Source organism: Trichechus manatus, unplaced genomic scaffold, assembly GCF_000243295.1.
Source record: "Trichechus manatus latirostris isolate Lorelei unplaced genomic scaffold, TriManLat1.0 scaffold00214, whole genome shotgun sequence".
Taxonomy (NCBI): Eukaryota; Metazoa; Chordata; class Mammalia; order Sirenia; family Trichechidae; genus Trichechus; species Trichechus manatus.
The window spans coordinates 3,958,315-3,980,491 of record NW_004444150.1 but is presented as its reverse complement, the minus strand read 5'-3'; the positions used below and the strand labels follow the sequence as shown (position 1 = coordinate 3,980,491).

The window sequence follows — 22,177 nt, the reverse complement described above, 5'->3', positions numbered from 1 at the left end:
CCCCTATTTTAATGTTTTGGAAAAGATCTGATACTTTTACCTCTGAAGGAGGACCGTTAAATACTTTGATGCTTGGGAAGCTAGTTCTCTAGTCATAGGCTTTGGATGAGTGAAGGAATTTATTTTCTGTGGCTGTGCCAGATTTGGGGAAGGTTTGTAAAGACTTACATCTGGAAATAGACTTTTTCCTCGTTCGTTCTCCATTGAGAATCTGGTGAGGTGCAGTGAGAGACTTCAATATTTTCTTACTCTTTGTAGAGAGTAATTTATCGTTCAGACCTGCTGTTGATCTCGTCTCTTTTGGAAGAACTGACATACTCTGTACCGCAGTTATCTCTGCATCTATGACGTGTATTCTCAAGGCCACTATCACAGAGAAACGCGTTGATTTAGAAGCTGGTGTTTCAAAGCTGATTTTTGGTCTTCACGCCACGGGCATGTGTAAGCTTGATTAAACTTAAAGCGATTTCCTGGGCCCTGTCGCTATCAATATTTGCTCACCTGTGCAGGTGAAAAAGGAAAGATGTTTAATGTTAAGGCTTTGGTCTCTTAGTGTAAATTGATATTCAGAAATTTTGTCATGGAACATTTACTTCTTTGCTTGATCATTTTCCTAATTCTGGGCATCTAGAATGTCTAGAATCTGAAATGTTGTTTTAGCCTACCAATATAGAACTTTGGAGCCTTCGTTTAGTGGAATGGGACTTCATCTTGCTCCAGGCGAAACGTTCCGAATCGGGTGTTGTTGCCACTGGTGTGGGCGTGTGGCCGATGCTGAGGAACTAACAAGGCGGCCGCAGCTGGTCAGTGCTGAGCTGAAGGAGAGGTTTTGCCTTCTGTGTTTGGGCATTTTTAGAGACCTTTGAATTTTACAAAGTTGTGTATCCGTTGTGAGAAAATTTAATAAATGTTTGGCAAGCTCTTGGAGTCTGTATTTGAAATTCAATTATTCTGCTGTCATTTTCCTTAAATATTCCTTCATTTTAGCTTTGATTATAGAGAAAGCACTGACTCTGCTATTTTGTAACCTTATATTAAAATTGGAATTCAGTCATCAGCCTTTATAAATTTACTTAAACCAAGTGTAATGCTAATTGTGATGTGCTATTGTTACCCGATTTGAATCTCTGCGTTCTGTTGAGGTTATTTATCACCAAATAGTCCTAACAAAAATCATGTTTATTCAGATAGGGCACTAACTGCCAAGTTTCTGTCACTGTGCAACCCCATTGTGAATGAAAGAAAATCGAACCCCACTCTTTGAATGTAGTTAAGGGTCCAAGAGTGAGTTAACATTTATACATTGGTTGCTTGATGCCTAATATTATAATATTATCTGGTATATATCCTGGGGTAAGGGAAGCTGGAGTAAAAGAAACACAGCAGTTCCCAGGGTAACGTTCCTGTGCTCCTGTGTCACTCGTTGGTTCCATTTCCCTCATTTCATCCGTCCTTTGAGTCATTAATTGCTGCTTGGAGCAGTTTCAGTTCTTTACTACTGATTTTTTTCTTTTCTTTTTTTTTTTTGCTATAGCAATGTATTTGAAAAGCTCCTAAATTTAGTTTCAGGATTGAAAAGACAGCTGAAAGTGAAAAACAAACAAAGCCTGTGGCTTGTTGAAGTGATAACCAAGTCGTGTTTTCTACCATGATCTTATGCCACTCGCTTACTTTTACAAGTTTTATGTATAAAAATCTTTGTTTATTAAGTGTTTTTGTTCCTTGTCTATAGTTTTTGTGTGTTTCCAAAAATAGTATAATATGCTGACTCATCTTTATGTCTACATTTTTTGGCAAAAGATTCTTAGAGGGTTTTGTTGCTATTGTTGTTAAATTGTATACATTTCACAGAATTTCACACTGTTCTCATTGGTTTTCTGCCTTTCAGAGTCGACCTTTCTAATGTGTTAGATCTCCATGCCTTTGACGGTCTCTCGGGAATAAGGTGTGTTCTCTACATTGTGGTCACTTTTATTGTAATAAATCTTTCGTTCCACAGCTATAGGACTAATTTACACAGGTGTCCACTTGATTTACTCTTCTGCCATTCCCTTAGCATATAGGACCGTTTTAAACATTTTGTTATTTGGTCGTTTGGAAGTCAAAGTGTGTTTGCCTATAGAAATTATAGTATAAATCATTGTTAATTCAGAGGCTAATTGTTAACACTTCCATGCCAACCGCGTGCCATACTCTTTCTGTGGAAAAATGCACCAAGTAGGCAGGAAGCTTGAACTTGAGATATTCACGCGAACACCTTCTTTCCTCGGAGTTATGGGTTCGACACCTGCCTCTTTCTCGGGGGCATCTTTTTGACATGACGGGAGAGAGGTGAGTTACTCCTGGACAGCAAGCAGTAGCTGTCTGAGCCTCACCTCTGTGTCCACAGGACGACCAATGGGGCCCCTCTTGGGGTATTTTGAATGGGTGAGGCCCTTCCACTTAAGGCTGCGAGCGGTGGATGGTTCTTATCCGAGACTCCTAAAGCGCGTTCAGATGCACAGCTTAGTCTGTCTGAGCCCGGCCTTTAAAAACTAATGCTGTTCGTGTTTTTTCCTCTTCTTTAGTATTGTTCACATTTGAAGTAGGACCTACAGTAGCTATAAAGATGGGTAGTCATGGTGTTGTATTGAGTCTCTTCCACCTTGTAAATTTGAAAATGTGAATTCACGTTTAGGTTGTAAAAAAAACAAAACCATAGTTTGAGATTTTTTCGGTTGGTCCGTGTGTGGGAAGGCGGGGGAAGCTAACACCTCCTCCACAGTTTGGAAACCGACTCGGAGAGCTAACTTGGGAGTGGTACAGACATTCTCGCAGTCCCGTCTTTTTCTCTGTTAAGCGCTCTTTATTCTACCTGCAGCCTCTGGTCTTGGGCCAGCCCCTTCTTAGAGAAAACGAATAACAGGTTAAAATTACAAAGAGTTCTGGGGTACCTGGGCAAAGTTAGCATTTGTCTTTCTGGTTCCAGTTAGTCGGAGGGCAGGAGAGTTTGGTATACCTGAATTACATGGGACGCGACTCCTCTTTGTTTTGTTTTGTTTTTTAATTCCCCTAAATTATATAAAAGTCAAAGTGCCTGTTTCTTGCTTTACAGCAGAAATTGTTGTACTCTGATCGGGCGCTCTTGTACAGGGTTGTGAAATCTCCCTCAGCACCCTGAATCCTTTTCTCTGACTTCTCTGACTGGGTACCCAGTATTGTGTGCTTGATGATGACTGAATGTGTGGTAGTAAACTCATTCAGAACTATACCAAGTATTTTCAACCGAAGACACAAGGAGACACTAACGGACCACATGAACCAGAGCCCCCACCAGCCTGAGCCCAGATGAACTAGATGGTGCCCGGCTACCACTACCGACGACTCTGACAGGGATCACAACAGAGAGCCCTGGACAGAGTGGGAGAAAAATGTAGAACAAAATTCAAATTCACAAAAAAGGACCAGACTTACTGGTCTGACAGAGACTGGAGGAACTCCCAAGACTATGACCCCCAGACACTGTGCTAACTCCCAAAGCCCACTTTTCAGACAGCGATTAGACAGGCCTATAGAACAAACAGTAACACATGTGAGGAATGTGCTTCTTAGTTCAGTCAATTATACGAGACCAAATGGGCAACTTCTAACCAAAAGCAAGACGAGAAGGTAGGAAGGGAGAGGAACTGGACAAGTGGACACAAGGAACCCAGGGTGGAAAGGGGGAGCATACTGTCACATTGTGGGGATTGCGATCAAGTCACAAAGCAATCTGTGAATAAATTTTTGAATGAGAAACTAACTTGTATAAACTTTCACCTAAAGCATGAAAAAATTAACAACAGCAACACTACTGTAGTTGAAAGCTCTAATCTCCACTTCATTTCGTGAAAGGTTAAAAACGTATACATGTTAACGAGAAAAAACTACACCAAATGTTTTCATATGAAGATTTTTCATTTCAAATTTCAAAGGAAAGACTTCTCCCCCACTGAACAGCTATGGCCTTAAATGTAAACTTGGCTTGGTCATTTATAAAGGGACTTCTCCCCCGCCTTAGTTCTGACTTTTCTAGGGAGATCAGCTGAGGTTGTCACCTAATTCTAGGGGCTGCTGGGAGCATACGAAAGAGCCTCTGTCTCTTATCACCCATTTCTGAAGTAACCTGAAGTCCAGCCCTTCCTAATCTACCCTGCTGTTCCTTCTTCTTACTCCAAGACTCTAATACATTTTATTTAAGTATTTAGTGCTTTTTCAGTAGTTAACCCTTCTTTCTTTCTCTCACTTTCCACATCTGGCTTAGAACCATATTATTATTTTATGGGCAGTTTCGATGGTTATAGATCCTGTGATACATTTGAATATGTTTACAGGGGGGAAAATTTTAAAAATACTGCTAGATGTTTGCCTTTCTTAAACTAATTTATCTTCGTTGGGTCTAACTAAGAGCTTGGAAACTTGGCTGTATTTAATATGTGTTGCTGCTGTTGTTATGTGCCATTGAGTCAGTTCCGACTCATAGTGACCCTGTAGGACAGAGTAGAACTGCCCCGTAGGGTTTCCAAGGAGCTGCTGGTGTATTTAACTGCCAGCCTTTTGGTTAGCAGCCAAGCTCTTAACCACTATGCCACTGGGGCACTTAAATATTTCTTAGTTAAAATCCTTGTTTTTCCCCTTCATAAAAGTTTTATTCCTATTTTTTGACTTAAAAAAGAGAGCTCGGTTTATAGTATGAAATGCCTTCCAACTTTGATATACAGCACATCTTCAAGGTTTTGTTTTGTCCTTTCTACTGTCAATACTTTTGCTGTAATTTGCTGTAATAAAGGTACTTTTTTCAAAGCACCCAACTCTTACATTATTCTGTATTTGTAGTTGGGAAAAGTAGGAAAGGATGCCAGTCCCATGTTACTGTGAGAAAAATTAAATTATTGTTTTGATACGGCGTAACGGGTTATACCCAGGACACTGCGGTGCTCTGAGTCTGAATCGACTAGATGGCGCACAGCAACAGCAGTGCAGTATAGACTTACGCGCTGTGTGAGTGTGCACACCCCGGGGTTACAAGATGGCAGAACGGGCCAAGTCAGGATTCTGATTCGTGAATTCGGGGTTTAGTTATCGTAAGCTTGCCCCTGAACTAGATCACGCTTCCCTTTATTTGTGTGATTGAGGGCAGAGAATTCTGAGACTCACTGTAAACCAGACTTAAATGTTGGTTGTGAAATGTTTGACTTTTCGCTTTCCTAGGACGTTTAGGCCTATGGTTTGTCTAAAGCAATCCCATTCCCCACGTGCTTCCGAGTATCATAATGCATTAGTGACACGTCAGAAGTGGCTGTTCAATGTGTTCCCACCCTCTGGGTACAGCCTTTGCATAACTCTCCTTTGTGCTTCCAGCTGAGAGGAGACTCCCCAGCACCAGCTAGGAAGGATTTAACTTACCATTCTCCCCAGCAAGGCCCCCCAGCGAGCCCCCCTCCCTCCAGTAGTTCCTACAAGCCCCTACTCTTTCCTACTGACGCTACTAATTTACCCCTCAAGGCTCTTCAAGGCAAAACATCTGCAAGGTTTGAAGCCCCGTTCCCCCTCCCATCCTCCCCCCACCATGTGTAAACATGTGATACAGTTATTATGGGCATAACTGGTTATGCCATCCTGATCTTCTTGCACTTCCCATGTCAGTGCAAGGCGTTGTCGAAATTCTGACCTTTTGTTCTCTCATAGCCAGTAACTAACGCTATAGAGGGCTTACATTCAGGGGATAACATTGATAAAAGAAAGTTTACCATTCTAATCTTTTTTTGAAGCATCCTTCATTGTTTTCATTTTAGGCAGCATGGGGAGAGTTGATAAAATCTTCATATTAAAATGCTTGTGTTTTTTTTCTAAGTTGGCATTGGACTTACTGGAATTAAAAAAAAAAAATCTACTGGCATATTTAGCCACATAAAGTCGTGTTGCTGAAAGGTTAGTTTTCCTCTGTCTTGTGTGTATAAGGTACGTGTGTACTTTTTTTTAGGAAATCTTTTTAAATATCTAGTCTGGCAGCTTTCCTCTATTAGAACACCTGAGCAACATGTGAAATTGGAATGATGGAAGGTCTCCCCTTGTTTTGTGTTGTGTTTCTAAGTCATGAGTAAGGTTAAGTCAGAAGTGCGTCGACCTCTGAACTTAATAATCCGTTGTTCTCAGTTTGCAGAAAAAACTTCAGTATGTGTCGGCAACCCAGCCTCACCTTGATCAGGTAAAAAGCATTTAAAAACTTTTTTTTTTTATTTTTCTTGAATTAAGTTGGCTATGTTTACAATGCTTTATTAAAACTCTTTCTAAAAATGCGTTTTTGAACTATGTTGTTCAGAATTTTGAATGCTTTTAAGATCATCTGATCTGTCTCTTATCATATGATAGGAATCCATCAAACCAAAGTGGTCTGGATAGATACGGAGTTTTGGTGTTGTTTGTAGTGATTGCCTCAATGAAGAAAGAAAATAATGTCATTTTGTCTAAATGCATGCTAGTACCTTAAGCTTATAAAAACAAATAGTTTAAGAGCAGAGTACACCTACTTCTCACTTACCAACTATCTCATTGTCTGACGTTCTGCATTTTACAATAGTAAACAAGTCTACTCTCTGACTATTTTGTGTATTAATGACGTGCATCTGGCAGTAACAAACGTTGATTTGGGAAGTGAGAGTAACGCTGGCTGTGATGGTTAAAGTTATGTGTCAGCTTTGCTGGGCCATGATTCTCAGTGGTTTGGCAGTTATATAATGATGTGATTTGGCAGTTGTGTAATGATGTAGTCGTCCTCCATTTTGTGGTCTGATGTGATGAGCCTTCATTTTCACTAACACCGATTTTTGCATAGCAACCAGGTCTTCGGGGCCTAACCATGTCAGTAAGGGAGGAGTGGGTGTATGCTTACTAAGATTTTAAAATAAATACTTCTAGTCATCGGACATTTTAAAGTCCAAGTTGAGACTTCTTTTTAGTTGGCTTACACTTCTGATACCTGAGCAAGAAAACACTGTGCTTTTCCTTTTTCTAGCAGCAGTGTAGACCAAATACATTTTGTGCCAAAATTGGCCTTTGATACTTGCCTTTATCTGTTCTCTAAGTACATTTGATGAAAAGCAGTTCTGGTCTTTTTGTATTTTCTATCATGTTATGCTGCTCCCTGTGTGTTTTCATCACGAAGGCCGAAATTTTGGGTTACAGCTGCAAATGAGGTTTGGGTTTTATGTGACCTGTCAGAGGACATAGTCAGTGTCTGGTTCTTTAGAGTGGAGAGTGAGATGTTTATCAAGATCAGGAGGAGCAATAACCTCCACCTTAATCGTTTGTAAAAAGCAAAGATGGCGTTGTTGCTGTCATTCTCGTCTCCGGGACTCCTCTTCCTCGGCACAGGCTCAGCCAGTTACGGTAAACTGACCCTTTCTTTTCTGTTTGTTTTTCCGAGAGAACAGAATTATGCCTTTGATTTCAGGGTTTATTCCTGGCTCTGGGTAGTTGGTTTTTCTGAGCCTCCCCCCCTCCAGTTTATATACTGGAAGCAGTCATCTGTACCCTACAGGATCATTGAGAAGAGCAAATTGAAAGCTGAGATGAGGGGACCGTGTGAACGTGCTGGCTCAGCAGATAGCCGTACGTGTTACCTCCCCGCGGGTTTAGTGTCCTGTGTAAAAACTGAACCATTGATTAAGTCTGCAGAACGTAGAAATGGAGCTGTTGATGCCCGACTCAGCAGACACGGTGGAAAAAGATAACACAGTACCTGTTGTCAGGCAACACAAACTGTCATGTGCCCCTTACTTGTCAGCTTAAAACTTGTAATTTAAAAACATCTGTTGAGGTTACTGTAAAAAAAAAATCATCATGTCTCTTGGTTTACAGAATATTATTACAGTCACATTTGAAGCACCAGGAAATGCAAAGGAAGAAAGTCTAAATGTATTTATTCAGGTGAATGCCATTTGTAACCCGTTAAAGATAAGCTGACTGTTTCATTACATGGTTATCGCCATGAGTAGTGGCTGGTCTTATTAAATGATGCTGCTTGACACAGAATCTGCTGTGGGAGAAGAATGTGAGAAACAAGGACGGTCACTGCATGGAGGTCATCCGACTGAAGGTGGGTATACCTTTACACAGTTGTGTACTGTTGGGCAAAGAAAGCCCTTCTCTTGGGCTCTATAAACCAGATTTGGTTTTCTATCCCCTGAAGTCTTCTTGGAGGCATGGTGCCTCAGTGGTTAAGAGCTCAGGCTGCTAAGCAGAAGGTGAGCAGTTCAAATCCACAAGCTGCTCCTTGGAAACCGTATGGGGTAGTTCTGCTCTGACCCATAGGGTTGCTCTGAGTCGGAATTGACTTGACAACAGTGATTTGGTTTTGGTTTTTGGAGGTCTTCTTAAAACCAAACAGTAGTTTAGCTTAACTAGTAAAAAATGTCTACCTTAAGCATTGTGCTCTTTTAAGAACTATCTGTATGGGATCAAGTTGACAACAGCAACAACTGTTGAATTGGTGTACATCTCTGTCCCCTGGTCCTCCCTGGCAGACATGTCTCGTCTTTGCTGTGTATTCCCAACAACAGCAACAAAACAAACAACAAAAACCCCCACCATATCTGGTTTGAAACAGAAGCACTGGTTTTAGTACAGATGCCCCTTGTCTGTTTTCATTTTTCTTTATCATCCCCATGGCTGAAGAGGAGCTTTGGAAATCACTGCATGAACCAGGGTTGATTGGCACAGTTGCATTTAGTGCTGAGTTCGAGCAGCCTGTGGGCTTTGACACGTCACCCCTGTTCTCCACTCCTGGTTTGTGCGCGGTTATCTGGCTGGTGAACTCGACTCTTGAACCTCTTCCCCTTGGCCCATGCTTGGCCAGTTAGAGAAAGCCAAGCCTTCCTCGAGTTTAGTTTTCCAAGACAGTTTCAATAACAGAGAAATAATACTAGAGGTCGTGCTGCACCTGAACTTTATCTTTTGTTTCTTGATGCACGTAACAAACACTAAACATTTGTCATACTCTGAACAAGTTGTGGAAGACTAGAAGAATTCTTGCTTAGTGTTTGGAAGACCATTCACTTTACTGGACATTTTTGGCACCAAAGGTGTTTTTCCACGGGCAGCAGTTGGTGGTTGTGTGCTTAACTAATCAACAGTCACTTGAGTGCCCACTCTGGTGTGCCCAGAAGGTGCACGAAGTTTTATTATCACTGTTTATTGTTAGTAGTAATTGGATCCTCTCTCTGGCTAGCAACAGATTTCCTGGTGTCCCTAGAATGACAGAGATTGAGACTGTTGAGAAAGGTTTTGGGGTTAGATTTCTTCACCCGCCTGCTGGCGCTTGTGTGATTGGCTCTGCAGAGCCACCTGGTGAGTCCTGTCCCCTCCCAGATCGTGCCCCCAGAGGACTAAGCCAGCTCCTGCTGCTGCTTGATGACAGTAGCTCCATCTCCCTTCCCTGGTCCTCCCTGGCAGACATGTCTCATCCTGTGGCTGCTTTTCTCCCCTAGTACCGAGTGGGGGGCGTTTACACTATGCTCCCTGCACAGAGTTCAGCGGCTCCTCCTGGCCATCCCATTGTGGCTGTTGTCCTTAGGCTTGTGACAGTTCTTTGGTGGTTGTCCTCTTTGGTTCCTCCACTGGCCTTCCTGTCTCCACAGGGACAGGGGGTTCTGGAACTAAACAGTCTCCCTTCCTAGCATTTCTTCTCTGTCCCGCTACAAAGTATCATCAATCCTCTGATCATCAGCCTGCTTACAACGTTGACCCCAGTAGCACCTAATGCTCCAGAGTCTTTATACAAGCAACACAAAATTGATGCTTAAAGAATTATTTCCAAAGACTTTGTTATTGTATAGTAAAATTCACATCTAAAAAGCAGACAACAAAACTGGGCAAGGGAAAGAAAAACTGGAAGGAAACACACCAAAATTTTAACAGGGGTCATCCTTGTGTGGTATCGATGACTTCATAGTCATCTTCTTTCTGTTTTTTAACGTACATCTTAATTTTATAACAAATACGTATAAGAAATGTTATTTTAGAGAAATTAATTTCATCCCTATTGGAGCCAGTTTATCAGATAATTTGCTTCTCATTCCTGCAAATCAATGCAGAATCAACTTCTATGCAGAGAAGTATCATGGTTTTTCATTTTATTGTAGCCCATTTTAAAAACAGTTTAACCATAGCCAAAATCTTTCACAATCTCAGATTTTCCCACAAAAACTGTGAAACGTGTCAAATATTACTAGTGGGAGAATAGTCAGTAGAACCAGATACATGACACGTTTTGTCATTTTGTTCTTTCCATTTTTTGTTGTGATCGCTAACACTGAGAACACCCTAGTGCATGTATTAATTTTATAATTAGAAACTACTGTGCACTAAAACCTTTTAAAAAGTTGGCCTCCAAGTTTTAAGAATATTTCTTTAATGCACAGATAATTGGAATTAAGTAACATTAGCATCGTCTTCTTTATGAATTTGTGTTTTAAAAAGGAATAAGAATAACAGTCAACAATTACTTTAAAACAAAGATGAGAATGTAAGGGGAGCAGGAAACTAGATTAATGAAAACAGAACAACCAGAATGAAAATATTGAGAGTATTCACAAATTGTGAAGAATATAACCAGTATCAGTAAATACTTTGTGTAGAAATTGTTGATTGGGAACCTAAACTGCTGTGTAAACCTTCACCGAAAACGCAATGAAGTATTATTTAAAAAAAACAAAACCCTATGGAGCACAGCTCTACTCTGACGCAGATGGGGTCTCCGGGAGTTGGAGTCAACTTGACAGCAACTGTGTTTTTCTTCCCCTTGACATGTTGATTATAAATGTTTTTCAATTTGAAAAGAGAAAAGGAATAGGAATAATTAATCCATTAACATTGATGCTGTATTTCTGCTTTTAAATGAAAACTGAGGCCGATTGACCCTTCTCTTGGAGCAGGGGCTGGTGTCCATCAAAGACAGAGCACAGCAAGTGATCGTCCAGGGTGTGCATGAGCTCTATGACCTGGAGGAGACCCCCGTGAGCTGGGACGATGACGCCCAGAGGACAAACCGACTGGTCTTTATCGGTAGGTTACAAAGGGTTAACCTTAAAGCGAGGGGAAAACCACTTACGTGTGCTACTTAGGCAGTCGGAACCGTTGGAACCCCATTGGTAGACCTCAGTAAGCTGGTGATGACTGTCCTTGTTTTAGTCACGTGATAGCATTCGTAAGCACGTTAGACCTTTTCCTTTTTCTCAGACAGATTTAGAAAAGCAATTTATCCAAGTGCCAGTTTGGTTCCGAGAGCTTCAACTCAGAAGTTAAGGAAGGAATCACTCGGTTACCATGTGTGTGTAAATGTATGAAGATCATTAAACATTCAGTGACCTGGAATTGGTAGGTAAACTCTGTCAATTTAATCAGTATAAAGTAATCCTGTTTTGTTCTGTTTGCAGGCAAGAATTTAGATAAGGATGTCCTTAAACAGCTATTTATGGCGACGGTGACAGAGACAGGAAAGCAGCGGACAACACATAGCAAGGAAGGTCAAGTTTGTCCATGACAGCAGAAGCTTTTCTTACAAAAGGGTTGGAAGATAATAAACAGGAATGTGTTTCCAGCTGGGTGTCATCCAGGCATCTGTTTGCATTCATTACTTCTGTTATAAATCCAGTGTGCTATTTTAGGTGTTTGGCTTATAGACTAGGCCACGTACAGTCAGTTAGTACAGTGAAACATTGGACATTCACGCCGAGAAATGTAACATTTCGGAAGTGTTTTTTGTTTGTTTTATTTTAGAACAGGTGTTTCACAAAAATCATCTTCCAGAATTGGCTTTGGAGTTCACATATGCTAAATTCCTCACTTGTGGAAGTTATTTATAATCATAATGATGAAACTCACCTCAATGTTGTCCTTTTCACTTAGAACTTGAGCTGATTGCAGATACAATGATTATATGGTTATTAATAAAACTTTTTCACATGATTAGATAATGTCATCATTTGTATTAAATGCAATAAAAAGGTGGTTGTGGCTAGAAGCTTGCTAAGCGGAAGAAACTTTCGTGAGTCAGAGAGTTAGCTTGAATTATCTTTTGGTCATTGCATATACTCGGCATAAGGGAGCTTCAGCCATTCCTTTTGTGCTATATTCAGGACGTTCCAATTCTAGAGCTTTTAAGTGAATTTTATTACTGGTACTAAATTCATCTTGGTGTTTCTGAACTGCTTTAATTTTCAATATCTTAAAAAAATGATGGTACAAGACATCAGATATAACTGCAGATAATTTTTGAGAGTTGAACAATCCTTATAAATGGTTGGGGTTTAAGTACACAATTTCTCCTTTTCTCCTGTTCCTTTTGAAAGCCAGGTCAGTGTAAGTACACTCAGATGGTAACCGGAAAAGGGTTGGAGTAAATTTAAAGATGAGCTTGTCCAAGTTAATGGCTTGTTAAGTAACAGATAAGGCTATCAAAATGGCTTTCGGAATTTCTTTTTCAGAATTTTAAATAAAGGAGCTACATCTGTGTATCTTGAGTGGTTCCAGTGCTTGGTGGCAGAAGGCTGTTGGATTAAATTAACTCAGGTAGGTTCTGTGTTTAATCTGTAGGGTCTGCCAGCGAGGTTGCTGGTCCTGCTTTCCCTTCCCCTGCCTTATGTGTTTCCTATCTGTAACTCCTCTGTCCTCATCCAGTTGCCTGCTGACCCCATTCTTTCCCTTCTCAACATCACGATTGAGAGAACAAGCTTATTTTGTGGTGCAACATTGCCCAGTAGAAAAGTGCTGAATTTTGAGTCAGTCTGGGCTTTAATAGCAGCTTTGCTCCTTCTTGGCTGTGTAGTCTCGGGTGAAGTATGTGCTCTGAGATTGGTTTCTTTATTTGTGAAGTGGATGGTGAGGACTGAGCAGTTTTGTAATGTGCCCACCTCAGCTGCTAGCACACAGGAGACCCTAGAACATTGCTTCCTTCCTAAGAATTTAAATTTGCTTTATTCAGTAAAACTCCGGTGGCACAGTGGTTAAAAGTGCTGGATTGCTAACTGAAAGGGTGGTGGTTTGAAACTGCCAGTTGCTCCGCGTAAGAAAGATGTGGCAGTCTGCCTCCGTAGAGATTTACAGCCTTGGAAACCCTGTGGGGTCACTGTGAGTTGGAATCAACTTGACGGCAGTGGGTTTTTTGGTTTTAATTCAGTAAAACCTGCGAAAGCTGGAACGTGTATAAGGCAGAAACGTGTCAGAGAAGGAAGACTAAAAATATTTTTCACTGAAATGAGCAATAGAAAAACTGCACCCTGTCAATGGCGGAAAACTTGTGAAATCCAGAAAAACAAGGCTGTCCCATCAAGTTCCGGCTCTCATACGTTTCACTGTAATTAATGTGGTCACAATGATACTTAATAATGTTGTTTGGCAAAATAATAAGTATCTGGGTCCCTCTGTTCTAAACCATGAGAAAGGGCTTATAGGTAATTGTCTTGTTGGGAGAAATGTTTAAAATACTATTAGGCTAAACTCTCTATAAACCTCATAAATACTTGCCTTGTCTTTAAAAATGTATTAAATTCACCTTTATCTTTCGTTACACAAGTATCACATGAATACACTTGTGTTGTAGAAGTGCAGACATTACAGATGAAGTTGGTCTCCCTCAACCCTTCTCCTTCAGTCCCTGTCACTTCTTAGCAGTAAGCTGCTGTTGTCAGTTCACTGTCTATCCTTTTAGACGTTCCATTTGCACACACATTTACACACCATAAGGTTTACATTATGTTTCCTGAAGTGAATTATTTTCCAATGATCGGAGTCATCGTTCGACTTGCTGTCTCGGGAAACTTTCGAACTTGCCATAGATATCAAGAGAAGCCTTGAAATGCAAAAAATAACCTGGGCCATTCTTGTGCGGTGTTGCTAGAGAAGACTTGCAAGGTATTAAAAAAAAAGAAGACGAAGAAACAAGGTTTAGGCATGCTTTAACTAAAACTTTACTGAGTGATAGTGTCTTAGGCTGGGTTGTCTAGAAGCAAAACCAGTAAAGTGTATGAATATATATATATAGAGAGAGATTTATATCAAGGAAACAGCTCACGTGATTGCAGAGGCTAGAATGTCCCAAGTCCATGGATCAGGGTAGAGGCCTCTCCAAATTCATGCAGCTGCAGAAGCTGGCAAGCCCAAGATCAGCAAGTCAAAGAGCAGGGCTCCTGCTCAGGCTGTGAAGGTCGACGAATTCCAAGACCGGCAGGCAAGACAGCAAGGTTTCTCCTGATTCACGTAGCTGCAGGGGCTGGCGAACCCAAGATCAGCAGGTCAGAGAGCAGGGCTCCTCTCACAGGCTGTGAAGATGGACGAATCCCAAGTTTGGCAGATAAGCTGACAGCTCAAGTCCCAAGAACCGGAGTCAGATGACAGGCGGCTCCTGTAGGATCCTGCATGAGCAAAAAACCAGATCGTCTGCTTATATTCAGATACAGGCCACACCCCCAAGGAAACTCCCTTTCATCTGATTGGCTACTCACAGCATAATTCAGTCATGGGAGTGATCACATATAAACACTGAGAATCATGGCCCAGCCAAGTTGACACACAATCTTAACCATCAGATAGAGGGCAGATTACTAAATCTCTCCGCTTCCTAACTCGTAAGATAGAGACAACAAGGCAGATCTCTGTGGGGCGCTCCAGGGATTATGTTTACAGCACCCTGGACACTGAGTCCCAGTAAATGCTCGCTCCACTTTTCCAGCAGGACTTGACATGAAACTCAAGCTTCTGCACACCTTATGAGAACAAATGGCCCTTTCCTCTGTGAGCGAAAGGAGCGAGACAGTGGGTACCGAGTGGGAGATGGCTGTGTGTCAGCGGAGATTGAGGGAGGATGGGGAGATGGAAAGGGGCAGCTTGGTGACAGAGCGCCCCCTCAGCTGCTCTCAGTACCGTGCGAGCTGGGAAACACCCTCCGAGTGACCCTGCTCCTTTCCTTGTCTGTCTCCCAAGGAGACTCGGAAACCCCGTTAGAATAACAAACTCTTTGTCATCGAGTCAATTCTGACTCCTAACGACCCTATAGGACAGAGTAGAACTGCCCCATAGCGTTTCCAAGGAGCAGCTGGTGGATTTGAACTGCTGACCTTCTGGTTAGCAGCCATAGCTCTTAACCACTGCGCCGCGAGGGCTCCTGTGGGTGTTTAATTATCTTCCCTTCTTGCTCTCCAGGGTTCTTTTTTTGGTGGTTTGCTGCAACCAGAAATAGAGCATTTTGATTTTTTAAAAGTGTAGACTCATTCATGGGTTAAAGTTGAGAATAAGCAAAATAATTTTCTTCCCAAGGTCTGTAATCCTTGAAAGGAGTTATCAACAAAATCAGACTAAAAGATTTTAAGGCAACAATAATCAAAATGTAACATTTATGGGCTTGGTTGCCCTCTACGTATTCAATAATTGTTTCCTTCGGATTACTTGTGTAGGGGGAAGGCTTTTTAACTGCTTTACAGTGACTTTCCCTGATGTAGAAATGCCGTACACTGGGGGGTGAGGCTCGAAGAAGTGAACTTTCCTAGCAGCTTGCCCTACTTTTCTGAGAAAGACATACTAGATTTCATTTCTCAGAATTAGTCTTCACAGTAGAGTCAGCCTTACCTCTTACTGCTGTTGATGACCAAAAACTAGATGGTGTCTTGTGAGTCCCTGATAGGTCTGCTGAGAACAACCTGTCTGGTGTGGTGATTGTTAGGTGCCGTTGAGTGGATTCCCGCTCATAGCGACCCCAGGTACCCTTCAGAACAAAAAACTGCCCAGTCCTGCGCCATCCTCACAATCATCGTTATACTTGAGCTCATTGTTGCAGCCACTGTGTCATTCCATCTCGTTGAGCATCTGCCTCTTTTTCGCTGACCCTCTCCTTTACCAAGTGTCTTAGTCATCTATTGCTGCTATAACAGAAATACCACAAGTGGATGGTTTTAACAAAGAGAAGTTTATTTCCTCACCGTCAGAGTAGGCTAAAAGTCCAAATTCAGGGCATCAGCTCCAGGGGAAGGCTTTTTCTCTCTGTCGGCCTTCTTCTCTTCAGTGTTCCCCCAGACTAGGAGCTTCTCTGCACAGGGACCCCGGTCCAAAGGATGCACTCTGCTCCTGGCACTGCTTTCTTGATGATATGAGGTCCCCAACTCTCTGCTTGCTTCCCTTTCCCTTTATCTCTTGAGAGATAAAAGGTGGTGCAGGCCACACCCCACAGAAACTCCCCCTTTGCATTGGATCAGGGATGTGACCTGGGTAAAGGTGGTATTACAATCCCACCCTAACATAAAATTACAATCACAAAATGGAGGCCAACCACACAATTCTGGGACTCATGGCCCAGCCAAATGGATACATTTTTGGGGGGACATAATTCAAACCATGACACCAAGCATGATGTCCTTCTCCAGGAACTGGTCCCACCTGATAACGTTCCCTGAAGTCTCACCGTTCTTGCTTTCAAGGAGCATTCTAGTTGTACTTCTTCCAAGACAGATTTGTTTGTTCTTTTGGCAGTCCATGGTGTATTCAATATTCTTTGCCAACACCACAATTCAAAGGCGTCAGTTCTTCAGTCTTCCTTATTCATCGTCCAACTTTTGCATGCATATATTTAAAAAAAAAAACAAACCCGTTGCTGTCGAGTCGATTCCAACTCATAGCGACCCTATAGGGCAGCGTAGAACTGCCCCATAGAGTTTCCAAGGAGTGCCTGGTGGATTCAAACTGCCAACCTTTTGGTTAGCAGACGTAGCTCTTAACCACTTTGCCGGCAGGGTTTCCATCATGTGCATATGAGGCAGTTGAAAACATCATGGCTTGGGTCAGGTGCACCTTAGTCTTTAAGGTGACATCTTTGCTTTTTAACACTTTCAGAAGTCTTTTGCAGCAGATTTGCCCAATGCAGTGCGTTAATTTATTGACTGCTGCTTCCATGGGTGTTGATTTTGAATCCAGGTAAGATGAAATTCTTAACAACTTCATTCTTTTGTCTGTGTATCATGATGTTCCTTACTGGTCCAGTTGTGAGGGCTGTTGTTTTTATGTTGTGGTAATCCATACTGAACATTGGGGTCTTTGATCTTCATCAGTAAGTGCTTCAAGTCCTCTTTACTTTCAGCAAGCAAGGTTGTGTCATCTGCATATCACAGGTTGTTAATGAGTCTTCCTCCAATCCTAATACCGTGTTCTTCTTCATATAGTCCAGTTTCTCGGATTATTTGCCCAGCATACAGATTGAATAAGTATGGTGAAAAGATACAGCCCTGACATACACCTTTTCTGACTTTAAACCATCCAGTATCCTCTTGTTCTGTTTGAATGACTGCCTCTTGATCCATGTACAGGTTCCTCATGAGCACAATTAAGTGTTCTGGAATTCCCATTCTTTGCAAAGTTATCCATAATTTGTTATGATCCACACAGTTGAATGCCTTTGCATAGTCAATAAAACACAGTAAACATCTTTCTGGTATTCTCTGCTTTCAGCCACGATCCATCTGACGTCAGCAATGATATCCCTGGTTCCTTGTCCTCTTAATCCAGCTTGAGTTTCTTATCCGGCATTAGGACAGAAGTAATCAATCACCAAATATTTATTGAGGGCCTGCTGTGTGATAGGCTTCATGTTAAACGTTGCAGAAGCTACAAAGTAGGACTGTTTCAGTTATCAGGCAACACTAAGGAGTTGATGGGGCGGAATAGAGTGCCTTTCATCTTTTTCAGTGTGGCACCATGATGGAGTCTGCCCAAAGCAGTTTTTGTTGGTACACCTCTGTTTTCACATTGATATGTTTTTCATAACAACCGTACTAAGATATCATTCACATATGATAAAATTCATCCCTATAAAGTGTGCAGTGTGGTTTTTAGTGTATTCCCAGAGCTGGACAGCCATCATCACCGTCTCATTTGAGAATGTTTTCATCCCTCCAAAAGGAAAGCCCGTACCCGTCGTCGTCACTCCCTGCTCCCCCTCGCCCCAGCCCCTAGCACCCACTGATCTGCTTTCTGTCTCCAGATGTGCCTATTCTGCATGTTTCATAGAAGTGGAGTCAGACAGTGCAGGTCTTCTGTGGCCGGCTGCTGTCCCTTAGCCCGACGTTTTCTAGGTCCGTCTGTGTTGTAACGTGCAGCAGTACTCCATTCCTTTTCACTGCTAAGTAGTATTCCATCGTATGACTGGACACATTGTATCTGTTCCTTGGTTGATGGCATTCGGGCTGTTTATGCTTTTTGGTAGTTAGGGCCTTTTGTTTCTGTTTTCTCCTCCATGCTCAATTTTTAAATTTTATTAATAGGCTTTTTAACAGAACAGTTTTAGATTTACAGACAAATGGAGTAGATAGTACAGGGAGTTCCTATAGAATGCTCTCCCCACCCCACAGATTGCTTATTGTTTAATATATTCAAAAACCCATTGCAGTTGAGCCGTTTCCAACTCATAGCGACCCCCTAGGACAGAGTAGAGCTGCCCCAAAGGGTTTCCAAGGCTGTAATTTTATGGGAGGAGATTGCCAGGTCTTTCTCCCGCGAATCAACTGGTGAGTTCCAAGCGCTGACCTCTTGGTTAGCAGCCAAGTGCTTAACCATTGTGCCACGAAAAAACCAAACCAAACCAAACCCCTTGCTGTTGAGTTGATTCCTACTCATAGCGACCCTATAGGACGGAGTAGAACTGCCCCATAGGGTTTCCAAGGCTCTAACCTTTATGGAAGCAAACTGCCACATCATTCTCCCGAGGAGCAGCTGGTGGGTTTGAACCAGCAACCCTTTGGGTTAGCAGCCGAGCGCTTAACCACTGTACCAGCAGGGCTCCTTATTAATATATTAATATGGTACATTTGTTATAGTTAACAAATTAACAAGTATTGATACATTATTATTACATAAAGTCCACAGTTTCTTCCGATTCCCTTAGTTTTCACCTCATGGTCTTTTTCTGTCCCCGGATCCCTCCAGGACCCACATCACATCTGGCTGTCATCTCCTGAGGCTCCGCATGATGGTTACAGCCCCTCCTACCGTCCTTGTTCTTGATGACCTTGGCAGTGTTGAGGAGCACGGGTCAGGGATTTTGTAGAATGCCCCTTTAGTGGGGTTTGTGCAATGTTTTCCTCCTGAGAAGCCCAGGTTATGGGTTTCGGGGTGTGGGACCACAGAAGTCAAGTGCTGTTTTCATCTCATTAAAGGGACACGCTCTCAGCATGACTTCCCACTGCCCATACCGACCTTGACCGCCTGGCTGAGGCCGTATGGTCGGCTCTCTCCCTTTCCACACTGTTCAGTGGGGAGGCCGGCACTGCGCAGCCTGCGCTTACCAGTGGGGAGTAACGCTCCTCCGTCAGGGCCGAGCATCTGTGTTCCTCACTTGGGTTTCTTCTGCGTGAGAGGTTTGTCTCTTCTCCCGTTTACTATTCACTCATTTCTGTCATTGCGGACTCACAGATATTCTACACTTGGCTTATAATCAGGTTACTCCAGTCTTCTATTTTGTTGCCCACAGCACTCCAGCTTGGGCCCCTGGGAGCTCCTTGGCTCCCCGCCCTGAGAGGTACCCCCATCAGTGTGGTTTGTTTGCTCTTGTTTTTGATGCACTTCCTTAAATTCTGCCCTTTCATTTTTAAATTACCCAAATCCCCAGAGAAGGTGACGCTAGGAAAGCTAACAATACTCTCTGTCCCTGGGATGGGACTCCTGTGCTGATGGAAGAAAGGCACCCCAGCTGCAGGGGTGGAGGGAAGGCGGCAGGGATGTACAGTTAGACAGGACACCTGTCCCGGCCCTCCTGGAGCTCCGTGTCCATTGCACAGTGGCGATTGGTCAGTGGGGGATTCCAACCCCAGTCTGTTAGGCCCCAAGCCTTCTGTTTGTCCTGCTTCCAGCCGTGTGTAACTGGGAGCCTCTGAGGGTAAAAACCTCAGGGGTAGAGGATAAGGCTTAACAAACTTGCAACCCAGCTGTTTTCCAGATCTTATCCTGAAGGCGCTAGCTATTTTAAGAGAATTATTTTTTGCCCTTTTAGCTGGCTTCTGATTCCTCACTGAAAATTCGTTGTCATCTTACAAACACAGATGGAAGATTTACTATGTGGCAGTCAATGGTCTACTACATTATCCTTTTATAACTGCATTTTAATTAGATGCCACCTCAGATTCTTTTCAGAAGTTGTTGTTGTAAGGTGCCATCGAGTTAGTTCTGACTCACAGCGACCCTGTGTACAACAGAAGGAAACACTGCCCAGTCCTGCGCCGGGCCCACAGTCGTTATGCTTGAGCCCATTGCAGCTGCTGTGTCAGTCCATCTCGTTGAGGGTCTTCGTCTTTTTTACTGACTGTGTACTTCACCAAGCATGATGTCCTTCTGCAGGGACTGGTCCCTCCTGACATGTCCAAAGTATGTGAGACAACGTCTCGCCATCCTTGCTTCTTAGGAGCATTCCGGCTGTACTTCTTCCAAGACAGATTTGTTTGTTCTTTGGCAGTCCATGGTATATTCAGCATTCTTGCCAGCACCACAATTCAAAGGCGTCAATTCTTCTCTGGTCTTGTTATTCACTGTCCGGCTTCCACATGCATGTGATGCAATTGAAAATACCATGGCTTGGTCAGGTGCCCCTTAGTCTTCAAGGGGACACCTTTGCTTTTCAACACTTAAAAGAGATCTTTTGCAGCAGATTTGCCCAGTGCAATGTGTCTTTTGATTTTAATGCATTTTTTCAGAAGTAGGAGGGCTTTAAATTACACATACACACTTGGGCCAGTATTTTACCACTGTTGTTAGTTGCCGTTGAGTTGATTCGGACTCACAGTGAGCCCACGTGTGCAGAGTAGAACTGCTCCACAGGGTTTTCAAGGCTGTGGCCTTTTGGCTGCAGATAGCCAGGCCTTTCTTCCAGGGTGCCTCTGGGTGGATTCAAACAGCCAGCCTTTTGGCTAGTAGTTGGGTGCTTAACCATTTGCTCCAAGAGGAATATAACTGAATGTTTGTTCCATAAGTAGGGGTCTATGTAACATTACTCCTCTGTGCTGCTGCTGTAGTCTCAGGTCGGATTTAAGTGAAGCCAGTCTAAAAATCTGGTTACAGGGCTGTTGGGAGTGACTGTTAGTATTGGAGAAATGAATTTTAGTTGCCATGACCATTACGTTATGTATATTGGTAATCACTTAGTGTAAGTATGTCGTTTTGTGAAGCCCATTTTAGCTATACATGTCTGTGTGGGCAGGGTCGTGGTGTAAAATTGTTTTCTACTGTGGTTAATTAAATGTTCCAAAAAGTTTGAGAATCACCACTGCAAGGGGCCTCCTGCCTTCCCTCCACCCTGAATTTCCACAACTTAACACCAGGGCAGTTCAGCCTTTCCTGAAAATGAGTCCGGGAGAGGATTTAGGGGAGCTGGGGTGGAGGGTGGTAGGGACAATGCAACGCCCCCCGACTCGAGGATGCAAGGAGAACATCAAAATATTTCAGCTCATCCTGGACGAGGACGTAATCCACCTGTGAAAACGGGCGATTAACCAACCAGCTATGAAACACGAAACCATACTTTCACTGCCAACCGCGGCATCTCAAGCCCCCTCCACCCGCCCGGCCAGGGAGAGGCCTGCTCATGGATGTGGCCGTACATTGCTGAACATCAGATTTTCCTAGCCTTTTTTTTTTTTTTGCGCAATTTGAAAAGCGTTAGCAGAGCCTGTGCCACGCTGGGTCCCGATTGGCTGGCCGCGCCTGAGCCGCATGGAGCATCTTCCTGGGTGGCGGGTGAACGGAGGAGGAGGGTCTGAGGGCTTTTCCCCGGGGTGGTGTCTGCGCAGCGGACCCTCATCGTTGGACGGCGGGGGGCGGGGGGAGGGCGTAGGGATAACGCAAGGGAAGAGGGACATAAAGGGGGGGAATCCACCACACCGGTAGGGACTCCATGAGGGTTTGATAAAAGGCCAAGTGCATCTTTCCGGGACGGTGTTGGAAAGGAGGAGAAAGCAGGAGAAGCAAAGAACACCTACAAGAGTAGCCACGGGCGTTCGCTCTTCCCCCTGGCTTCTAGCGCACCCCTGCCCTAAGCCAGGTGAGCGACCGCCACCTCGCCAGCGTCTCCACCACTGATTCTTCCATGAGCTTGCCAAGAGCCAAGCGCCTCCGGGGCTCTGACGGGGAAGAC

General features: G+C 43.2%; 2 protein-coding genes across 10 annotated transcripts in view; both read left to right on the top strand.

The window, feature by feature from the left end:
* Positions 1-12,588, top strand: part of LOC101347554 (COBW domain containing 1-like) — a 40,225-nt gene extending 27,637 nt beyond the window's left edge. For 7 of the 9 annotated variants that reach the window (XM_004388682.3, XM_023742644.1, XM_023742642.1 and 4 more), the window contains 6 exons: positions 1,889-1,945; positions 6,175-6,226; positions 7,879-7,947; positions 8,051-8,116; positions 10,953-11,082; positions 11,454-12,484. In XM_004388682.3, coding sequence (XP_004388739.1) covers positions 1,889-1,945; positions 6,175-6,226; positions 7,879-7,947; positions 8,051-8,116; positions 10,953-11,082; positions 11,454-11,560 — 481 coding nt within the window. In that variant the 3' untranslated portion in view covers positions 11,561-12,484. The other 2 variants (XM_023742641.1, XM_004388680.2) reach the window with 2 other exon arrangements.
* PGM5 (phosphoglucomutase 5) overlaps positions 12,393-22,177 on the top strand; it is a 247,358-nt gene continuing 237,573 nt past the window's right edge. Inside the window, exons 1-2 of the mRNA XM_023742658.1 lie at positions 12,393-12,409; positions 12,504-12,588. Coding sequence (XP_023598426.1) covers positions 12,393-12,409; positions 12,504-12,588 — 102 coding nt within the window. The remainder of the gene's footprint in view (positions 12,410-12,503; positions 12,589-22,177) is intronic.